This window comes from Cetorhinus maximus, chromosome 1, assembly GCF_964194155.1.
Source record: "Cetorhinus maximus chromosome 1, sCetMax3.hap1.1, whole genome shotgun sequence".
Lineage (NCBI taxonomy): Eukaryota > Metazoa > Chordata > Chondrichthyes > Lamniformes > Cetorhinidae > Cetorhinus > Cetorhinus maximus.
Window position 1 is genome coordinate 178,364,925 of NC_135879.1, and position 11,531 is coordinate 178,376,455.

General features: G+C 41.1%; 1 protein-coding gene across 3 annotated transcripts in view; it reads right to left on the reverse strand.

Annotated features, from left to right (window-relative positions):
* unc13bb (unc-13 homolog Bb (C. elegans)) overlaps window positions 1-11,531 on the reverse strand; it is a 754,941-nt gene that overhangs the window by 193,397 nt on the left and 550,013 nt on the right. For all 3 annotated transcript variants that reach the window (XM_078550332.1, XM_078550323.1, XM_078550314.1), the window contains one exon: window positions 6,429-6,481. In XM_078550332.1, the coding sequence (XP_078406458.1) occupies window positions 6,429-6,481 (53 nt within the window). The remainder of the gene's footprint in view (window positions 1-6,428; window positions 6,482-11,531) is intronic.

Below are 11,531 nucleotides of genomic sequence, written 5' to 3' on the forward strand. Positions count from 1 at the left end.
TTCCAAGTTAGAATGATGGGTATGTTAGAAGAGAACATTTATCTAGCATCCCCTTGAATGCATTGATGCCATTTTCCTCAAATACTCCCTATGATACAAGTTCCACATTGTAACCACTCTCTGGGTAAAGAAATTTAACCTGAATTCTCTAATAAATTTATTAGTAGCTATCTTGTAATTATGGCACTTAGCTTTGGTCTCACTCAAGTGGAAACAACTTCTCTACATTTACTCTACAAACCCTACCATAATCTTGAAGGCATCTACCAGGTCACTCCCCTCAGTCTAGAGAGAACAGTATAATCTTTCAGTTCTGGCATCATTCTGGTAAATCTTCTTTTTACATCTCTTCAATGTCTCTTGTCACAACAATGTGTCGTGTGCGATGTGGAATATTAATCTTTAATTTAATTGGCCAGTCAGATATGTACACTGAACTTCTTTAAAAGGACTTTTGCTAAGCAAAAACACTGCCTATTTTTTTAAACAGCTGCTAATTTGCATCACTATGTAGCTACATTCCATTCCATGGAGATGGAGACGAAAGATCGACACAGGCGATAGATTTGGAGAGATGTTGATGAGTTCCTTCTTATCTTATCAAAGATTCCATCTTGGAAGAATGACTCATTCAAGGGTTCGTAACTGAGGTATTACTATTCAATCACTTTGTGACTGCCCCAACAGCTGAACAGAACGAAGGAGATCAATCGTCTGTCCTGTGGGAGCCATCCCTTGATATTTCGAACTTAATCATTTCTGATGGGTAAACCCTATTACTTGTCCTTTGGATCATGACTTAGCAGTGAAGGCCAGTCACATGACACAGCAATCATTTTGCCTGCTGCCAGAGATATAGAAAAAGCAGAATCTGCAGGAAGTGGCATCCAAAAGAAAGGTGCCTGCAGAATGGACAAGCATCATCTCTCTCTCCCTGTTATCCTCAATTTTGGGGCCCTATCTCTATAACGTTTTGGAATACATCACAAAGATGTTATACTGCGGCTGTGGAATGTGGGTGTTTTTGGACGTCAAGGCGATCCAGGACAAACACATCTGCAGAAAGTGTCAGCATCTAGAGAATGTCCAGATCAGGATTATCAATGTGGAAGCTGAACCGCAGACACTGCACAACATAAGGGAGATAAAGGAGATAGAAATACCTGGACACTTTGTTCCAGAAGACGGTCATGCCTCTTAGAATAGGGTCAACTGTTTTGGTCAGCGGTGAGGGACAGGAGGATGTGACTGTCATGTAGCTATTAATGTATATAATATTTTGGAAAACATTTTTCTTTTACAATAGAGGCTTAGTCTGTGGGTGTGACTTAATTGGATTAAAGCCAGCTAATCAGGGTACTAGTTTTAATATGTAAGAGAGATAGCAAGCATTTGCATTTTTTGAATAGAGCATTCAAGAAGTGGGGTGAAAACTGATGCCTGTCTAGCAGATACCAAGCCATATGTTTATATTACTAATAAAATTGGTACTATGAAAGTGGTTTCATTGTTAAAAGCTGAAGTTCAAAGAGGCTGGTGAGACAATGAGAATTTGAATTCAATCAGTGGTGGTAGGTATAACTTCAGCAGTTTTTAGGTGTGCAGAGCAGAGGAAATGTAAGATCAAAGGGCAGCTGCCTGCCTCCAACTGGCTCCAGAGGAACCAAGTGAAAAGAACCTCATTTTGAATTTGTAAGGTGAAAATGCTTTGCCTGGTGTTTTGGTTAAGTCTATTAGTTGCTGTTGCCTTAATGGAGATTAGTTTGGGAATTTGTTAAAAGTTGGGATAGTAGTAATTTGTATCCATGTATATATTAACCTGTGTAATGTAATAAAATGTTTCATTTAGTTAAATGTAAAGCCTCGAGAACTGATGGTCTGAATCCTGAATTTAGAGTCGCATCTCAAATGTAACACTTAAAATTATTGATTATGACAGTTGTTTAAAGTTTCCCTCTGGGATTTTTAAATAACTCCACTTTACCAACTGCATCGGTCATAACAGTGACCATTAGTGAGGCAGGTTATGGGACCCAGCAGACAGTAGTGGACGAGCCTCAGACTATGCAATTGTCAAACAGGTCTGAGGTGCTCACAAGGGGATATTTCAGAATACTCAGAATAAATATATTCCTACTATAAAGAAAAATTCTAAAGGGAAGACCTACGATCTATGGTTAACTGAAGAAGTTAAGAAAAGCATCAAACTTAAAGAAAAAGCATAAAACAGTGCAAAGATTAGTGGCAGGTCAGATGATTGGTCAGAATGTAAAGAACAGCAGATGGTGACTAAAAGGTTAATCAGGAGTAAGAAATTAGAATATGAGAGGAAGATGGCCAGAAATGTAAAATCGGATAGCAACAGGTATTTAAAAAGTAAAGTGAGTGTTGGTCCTCTAAAGAGTGACAACAAGGAGTTAATAAGAGATAATAAAGAAATGGCAGATGGAATGAACAAGTATTTTGTGTCTGTGTTCACTATAGAGGATACAAAAAAATTCCAATAATAGCTGTAAATCAGAAGGTGGAAGGGAGAGGGAAACTTGGTGAAATTACAATCAACGGGGAAGCGATACTAAGCAAACTGATGGAGCTGCGGGCTGACAAGTCTCCGGGTCCTGATGGACTTCACCCTAGGGTCTTAAAGGAGGTGGTTAATGAGGTAGGAGATGCGTTGGTGTTAATTTTCCAAAATTTCCTAGATTCTGAAAAGGCTCCATCAGACAGGAAAGTAGCAAATATAACCCCTCTATTCAAGAAGGGAGGGAGGCAGAAAATAGGAAGCTATAGGCCACTTAGCATGGCGTCTGTCATGAGGAAGGTGTTAGAATTGATCATTAAGGGGGTTATAGCTGGGAACTTAGAGAAACTCAAGATAATCGGGAAGAGTCAGCATGGTTTTGTGAAAGGGAAATCATGTTTAACCTATTTATTGGAGTTCTTTGAAGGAGTAACATGTGCTGTGGATAAGGGGGAGCCTGTAGATGTGCTGTACTTGGACTTCCTTGACAAGATTATTGCATCAAAGGTTATTGCAGAAAATAAAAGCACATGGTGTAGTGGGTAACATATTAGCATGGATAGAAGATTGGCTGGGTGGCAGAAAACAGGCAGTATGAATAAATGGGTATTTTTCTGATTGGCATGATGTGACAAGTGAAGTCCTGCAGGGGTCTGTGCTGGGGCCTCAACTTTTTACAATATATATCAATGGCTTAGATGAGGGAAGTGAAGGCATGATAACTAAATTTGCAGATGACATAAAGATAGGTAGGAAAAATGCTGTGAAGAGGACATAAGGAGATTGCAGACAGATATAGATAGGTTGAGTGAGTGGGCAAAAATATGGTGAATGGAGTATAGTGTGGGAAAATGTGAAGTTGTTCACTCTGACAGGAAGAATAAAAAAGCAAAGTATTACTTAAATGGAGAACGGCTGCAGAATCCCAAGCTGCAGAGGGATCTAGGTGCATGAGTCACAAAACATTAGTGTGCAGGTACGTTAAATAATTAAAAAGACTAATGAAATGCTATCCTTTATTAAGAGAGGAATTGAACATAAAAGTAAGGATGTTATATGCTCAGTTATACAGGGCATTGGCGAGACCACATTTCGAATACTGTGTGCAGTTTTGGCCTCCCTATTTAAGGAAGGATGTAAATGCATTGGACGTGGTTCAAAGGAAGTTTACTTGATTGATACTTGGAATGAGCGGTTTGTCTTATGAGAATAGGTTAAACAGACTGGGCTTGTTTCCACTGGAGTTTAGAAGGGTGAGGGGTGACTTGATTGAAGCATATAAGATACTGAATGGTAGCAACGAGGTGGATATGGAAAGCATATTTCCTCTAGGGGGCACTATTTTAAAATTAGGGGTTGCCCATTTTAGGACAGAGATGAGGGGAAGTTTTTCTCTCACAGGGTTGTGCAACTTTGGAACTCTCTGCCTCAGAAGGCGGTGGAGGTGAGGTTATTGAATATTTTTAAGGTGGAGGTAGATAGATTCTTGTTAGGCAAGGGAATCAAAGGTTATCGTGGATACATGGGAATGTGGAATTCGAAACACGAACAGATCAGCCATGATCTTATTGATGGTGGAGCAGGCTTGAGGGGCCAAGTGGTCTACTTCTGCTTCTATTTCATATGTTCATAAGAAACTTCAAGTGTCATAGCATCTACTTTGGAAAAAGATGGATTACAGTTTAAAAGAGACTGTGTCCTGAAATTTCAGCTTACATCGGCTGCAACCCCACTGGAATTTTAAGACCACCAAAGGAACATCAGAACATATATTTCTTCATTTTCTTAGTAACTTTAGTTCCACCTCCATTGTCCTGTAAGTAGTTCTGTTTTGCATGCTAGTGTGTGTGTGTATACGCCGCAGGATTCGGGACATGCTTTTACCTTTTTAATATGTCTTATATTTTTACCTGAGGTGAGTTTTTAAACAATTCAACTTGCTCCTCACTTGTTAACTCAAGAGATCTGGCTGGTTTATTTCTTCATATAGTTTTATACGCAGCAAAGCACCAAAACACTGGATTAGAAAAAGGTAACATGCTTTTAAAAAAAAATTCAAACTGTATTATAGCCAGCCTCAGGAGTGGGAAAAAGGAATTTATTCAGCCCTCTGGACTTGGTCGCAACGTTCTATATCCTTTTTATAACATGGAGACCATGTACTGTTCATGGTACTTCAAGCATTGGTCTAACCAAGGTTCCATACAACTGTAACACAACTTCTTTGCTTTTCAATTCTAGCCTGTCAGAAATGAATCCCAGAAATGTGTTTGCTTTTATTATGGCCTTATTAACCTTAGTGATCTGAGTATCTCTACTTCCAAATCCCTCATTTAGACACATTTCCAAGGAGCATGTGGCCTACTTATTCTTCATTTCAAAATGAACTACCTCACACTAATACATATTGAAGTTCATTTGCTATTTGCACATGGACTGCAGCGGTTCAAGAAGGCAGCTCACCACCACCTTCTCAAGGGCAACTAAGGATAGGCAATAAATGCTAGCCCAGCCAGCGAAGCCCAAATCTCATGAATGAATAAAAAAAAGCTCAAGTTTATTAATGTCACCCTGTATCTTGTTGCAGTCCTCCTCTGTATTAACCACATCTGCTAATGTGGTTTCATCCACATATCCTGAAACTGTATTTCAAGTCTAAATCGTTTATGTAATTGGTGAAGAGCATTGTTCCCAGCACCGATCAATGTGGAACATCACTTCCCACCATTCACCAATTTCAGTAGTGCCCTTTAAACCCTGCTTGGAGTTATATGCTTACTGTCCATTCTGCTTCTTTTCACCTGCTCCACATGCTCTGACTTTAGTCATGAGTCTACTATGTGATACCTTATTAAAGGCTTTTTTGGAAATCCAAATGTCTTGCATCTATTACATTACACTAATCCATCCTGTGACTTGTTCAATGAATTGAATAAGGCTGATCAGGTATGGCCTTCCCTTTTGAAATCTGTACTTGAAATCTGATATTTGCATTAAGCATTGTGCTTAAGCTGCCTGGAACAGTTTTGTAGAGGTTGAAATGGAACTCAAGGGGAAGTTGAGATGTCCAGGCCAATGTGCTCTCCTCCTCTTTTAGGGTTCTCAGTGGAGTCAAGAGCCAGAGATACAGAGGACAGCTCTGTTCTAAGTATTATCCATCCAGTGCTTTTACTCCTTTGAATAATGTGGGCAGAACAGTGCTGTGCATGAAGATTACATGTCTGCTTCCTGGATAATGGCCACTGACATAATCAAAATTTCTATGGTCAGATCCCACCTGAACACAAATTTAGTGGAATCCTTTCACCTTCATGAGGACCTTAGAGTTGATTATTAAAAGTACCAGAGCAAGTGTGGATACCGTGCACTCATGTGCAATCAAGGGATCACTGTCATATGGTAGAACTTATAAGCCTTGCCTGGCTGGTGTTTCCTTCCACAGGAAAAGTCTTGAAGATGTTAACCATTGCAAATATTGGAGCTGTTACTTCCTTGACAGATGTGTGAACTGCAGAGTGTCAGATGTTTCCAGGATGGCTTGTAAGGATCTGATTGCATGAAAATTCCACACTGTAGTAACCTACATTTCTATGAAAAATCATACCAATTCTATATGTGATATGAAACTCATTATGAAGTAGGAGCAATGAAGAAAGCTCACCTCTGACATATACAAGAACAATTCGCAAGGTGTGGCCATTTATATATCATTAATTTGTGAAAGGTTATTTCTAAATTTTAGAGCCAAATTTATATATTATTACACTTCAGCAAATCTTGAACTTTATCTGGAAAGAGTCAATAATAGTATTAGAGAACCATAAAGGATCGCTTTGAAATTATTTAATTGGTTAATGGATGCTTCCGTATTACATTACTTTCTGGAGACAACAGAGGAATTACTTACCCTCCCTTAAACCAAGGTGGCTTTGATGGATCTCCATCAGCTCCGAGTTGAGCCTAGTGTTTTTTTTAAAAAAGGAATGAACATTTATGAAATATAAATTAAGTTGCAAATTAGCCAGACAGATGTATTTACTAAAAAAATCAGCTTAAGTTGCCATTGTACCATCCTGTTTCCAAATGCACAACAACACAAATGTCTGTGTTGAAACACAGCAACAATAATAATCATAAAAGACAAGAGAATGATGAATGGTGGTGGGGAGGGGGGGTGGAAGTTGTAAAGTTTCTTTATTACACAGGAAATTAAATGATCTGTTCAATGAAGATTTAATCAAAAACAAAACTTCAATAATATTCCAAATCTACATGATTACAAAGACAGAGGGTAAATTGGGAAGAACAAATTGTATGTTCAATATGAGTTTAGATAAATATGATGAGCCTGAATGCATTAACAGGTTATGGTGGTCCCCAGCTGCTCTGCAGCACAAAAGGCTTATTTTATTAATTGCTTCACGGTGATCAAAAAAGTGCAGCTGTGCACATGTAAATTTAAGTTTGCATGCACCCTCAGCAAGCATTCACATTGGTATTCCCATTCTCAATGTCACTGGGTAGAGACAAAGCTGTTTAGACATTTTGACTACACCCCATTCTTTCCTAGAAATTGAAAGCTGTTTCTTTAATAATCAATTTTGAAATTTGGAGCTCAATCCTTTACATGACGCACAAGTTAGGAATTTCTGCATTATACCTTCTTTTGATAGAATCACAGAATGGTTCACAGTACAGAAAGTTGCCATTAAGCTCATTGTGTCCGTGCCAGTCCTCTGCAAGAGCAACTCAGCTAGTCTCACTTCTCTGCCTTGCCCCATAGCCCTGCAAATTTTTTTCTTCAGGTAATTGTCCAATATCCTTCTGAAAGCCACGATGTAAGGCAGTGAATCCAGATCCTAACCCCTCACCACATATTCCTTAAGTCACCTTTAGTTATTTTGCTATTCCCCTTAATTTGGTGCCCTCTGCTTCTTGATCCTTTCGTCATGGGAACAGTTTCTCCCTATCTAATCTGTCCAGGCCTCTTATGATTATGAGCACTTCTATTAATTTTCTCTCGACCTTCTTTAAGGAGAACATCCCCACCTTCTCCAATCTATCTAAATAACTGGAGTTCCTCATCCCTGGAACCATTCTTGAAAATCTTTTCTGCACCCTCTCTAATTCCTTCACATCTTTTCTGAAGTGCAGTGCCCAGAGCTGGACACAATTCTCCACTTGAGGCAAAACCCGTATTCAGCAGGACTTCTTTGTTTTGGTACTTGCGTCTCAATTTTCCCAAGATTCCACATGCCTTACTAATCACCTTTTCAACCTCTCCTGCCACCTTCACATTTTTTGCACATATACCCCCAGCTCCCTCAGCACCTGCACTCCCTTTAGCATTGATTTTCAGATTCATCTGTATCGTAAGGCTGAGGGGTCATTTGTGGGTCCAGGTTTTGTGCGTGTAAACTGTTGTTCCTATCCCCCAGTACAGCAATTAATTCCTTCAGTAATAACTGGTGCAGAGAGAACAACTTTTTCTAGCTTATAGAAAAAAATAATTCTCACTACACACTGTGCGTGACAAACACATTGAGCTTCAAAAGTAAAATTAGCTAACGGCTTTTACAAGAAACAGTTTTAATTTAGAGCGTTTATAGGTATCAATCACTTATCTAAGTGTTTGTAGAAATGAACAAAACCTGCATTTTCTGTGAGTTCAATCAATATTGAGCAGGCTTTTCATAACTCTGAATTATGCAATTTTAAAAAAACCACACTTCTCCACGATTAAATGAAATGATGTTAACTAGCAATGTGATGACAAAAACATGAGGTTGTAGTCAGAACAAGATGATCATTACGTACAATATATAGATATGTTATGTAAGCTATTTTATATATATTATACATAATATATAAACAGATATTCTGTCTATAGATATTATGTATAATATATGGATCCTTAGTTGCAGAAATTCAGTAATTAGAGATATTATAACCTGCAGCTCTGCTGTACACCCTTCTGCAAAATAAAAAAGGAAAATATTGTTAGTGTGCACAGACATAACAGTCAAAAATTCACAAAATTGTGATGCAAGGAACATTTTATCCTTTTTTTGGATGTGCTTTTTTCGTGTTTTCTTCCACACAGCAGAAATAAAACAGCTCGAGGTTTCTGCTATCAATGCTGGCCTGTATTCAGCCAGTTTGATGTATAATCTGGGGATAACTCCCTCTCGAACTTCTCCTACTCACAGTAAGTAATACCCAGTTTCTTGTTCATACCTCCCTCTTAAAAGACTATCCACCACATAAGGACTAGGGAATAAAAACTCATGTCAACCGACTCTATGACAGATCATTGGAATGGTGGAACATTTATGCTGCCACATAAATTTTTAAAAGTTTTTGCTATAAATGAAGCATTGATATCTAGGTAATTGCTCAGTTGAATTAATTTAAGCTTTGATTTTCTAATTTTGATCAGTGGGCAATAATACCACCACTATGTGCATACACACACGTTTACCAGGTTGCTACACGCCTACCACATTGTGCTGACAATGTTGTTTAGCCTGACCACAAGTTAAGATCTGTTCTGTCATATTAAATTATCTGTTTTCACATTCCAAAACTTTACAAGGCTAAACCTTAAATATTGGGTTGCAAATTGGGGAAAGAATTGTGCTGCCATTCTATGCTCACTTGTGACAATATACATTTAACATCCAATCTCATTAGCTATTAGGCCAAGGTCCATTTAGTTAACCTTTGATAATCCTGGTTGCCTCATGATACAATAATGGAATTGTTGGTAAATCATAGTAATCATTCTACACCAATTAGTCTATAACTAAAACAAAGTGAGGAAAACCTCCAATAGTGAATGTTTGGGAACCATGGGCAACACTTCCCCCCCATCGGGGGGGATGTGCGGGAGTGGGCGCAGGCAGGTGTGTTCCCGATCAGCGCCCCCAGTCGGGGGTGCGTCGCCATTTTACATGGGCGGGCCAATTAAGGCCCACCCAGCATGATGTCCGCTCAGAAGTGCTGTGCACTCCCTCTGCAGGCGGGAGGGAATTCCCTGAGCCGGGAGGGCACTCTTTCGCGCATGCGTACGAAAGAGCACACAGATCTCCCTGAGGCAAAGTGCCGCCTCAGGGATATCGGTGGAAGTTTTAAAAATTTTGTGGAAGGGAAAAAATATTCCTGACATGTCCCCTCATGTGACACTGTCACATGAGCTTGGACATGTCAATTTCTTATATTTAAACATTTTGTGCACATTTTAAATCCTTCATGAAACCTCATCCCACCTGTGTGTGAGGTTTCATGTTTTTCCTGAAGGCCGCCTGGGCTCTTTGCCTGCCCGCCAACCTTACGGTTGGATGGGCAGGTCCATTAATTGGTTTAATTACATTTTTAAAGGGCTTAAGTGGCTGTTGACAGTTCGGTGGGCGCGCAGCCGAGCCAGCTGCACACCCGCCAAACTGAAAATCTAAATAACACGGGGTGACCCCACGTCATTTTACACGTCGGTGAGTGGGCCCCGCCCCCCCCACTCGCCGACCAGAAGATAATGCCCCATAAATCCACAGTCACATGTCGCACCCAAGCATGCTACATTTGCCCCATGCCATTTCTCAAATTACTTGTATACTGTGTCCCAAAATGTTATTTTCTGACCCTCAATGCAGATTAGTTTGAATTTATTCCCTTCAAGCAAAGGTCATGTTCTCTGGCTCTACTATTCTGGACAAGGTGAAAGGGTCCATGATGGTCTTATTAATCTAGTCATTTTAGAATCCTAAAAACAGCAAAATCACTTCAGCATCTTTTTTCTACTGAGAACATATCTAATTTGTGTAATTGTTCATCATAATCTAACCCCTCCATACGCAGAATCATAGAATGACACAGCACAGGGGCACAGGTCATTTGGCCCTCCACCTCTTTCTCTCTCTCTCACACACACGCACATGCACAATCAACCCCCTCTCTCCCTCTCACACACACGCTCCCCTCTCTCTCACATACACACCCCTCTCTCTCACACACACCCCTCTCACACACACCCCTCTCACACACACCCCTCTCTCTCTCTCACACACACCCCTCTCTCTCACATACACCTCTCTCATACACACCCCTCTCTCTCTCACGCACACACAGCCCTCTCTCTCTCACGCACACACAGCCCTCTCTCACGCACACACAGCCCTCTCTCTCTCACATACACAAACACACACACACACACATCCATCTCTCTCTCTCTCTCGCACACAGACACACTCCTCTCTCTCTCTCACACACACCCCTCCCACATACATACACACACCCCCCTCTCTCACACACCCACCTCTCTCTCTCTCTCTCACACACACACACCCACCTCTCTCTCTCACACACCCATCTCTCTTTCTCTCTCACACTCACACACCTACCTCTCTCTCTCTCTCTCTCTCACACTCCCACCTCTCTCTCTCACTCACACATCCACTTCTCTCACTCACACACCCACCTCTCTCTCTCCCCCACACATCCGCCTCTCTCTCTCTCTCTCTCTCTTTCTCTCATTCACCCATCCTCTCAAGGTGGGTGAGTTTACCCACCCTCACACAAACTCAATCACTCACCCATCCATCCTCACTCGCTCACTCATCCTCACAGACACTTACTAACCCGGCTGAGGGTGCTGGGGTAGTGGTGGGTATTGGATAGGTGCAATGAAAGCAAAGGAGAGACCTGCAGTGAGGCCTGAGGCGAGTGGCACCTGCACCAAGAGGAGCGCCAAGAGCCAGGGAAATGGGGGGAGAGCCAGGAGGGACATGACTGGTGCAGGGGGGGACATGGACGGAGCCGGGAGGGACACGGCCAGAGCCAGGGGAAAGAGGCTGGAGCCGGGGACCAGCGGCCGGAGCCGCAGGAAAGCATGGTGAGTGGAGGCCCCGCGCAGTCTGGAGTCTTTCTATCTTCACTTGCAGTTCCCAGTGTTCGCTGCTCCTCCAATCGCAGTTCTGGTTTTCTCCCATGTTTGCTGCTGATAGGCTCACTAGCA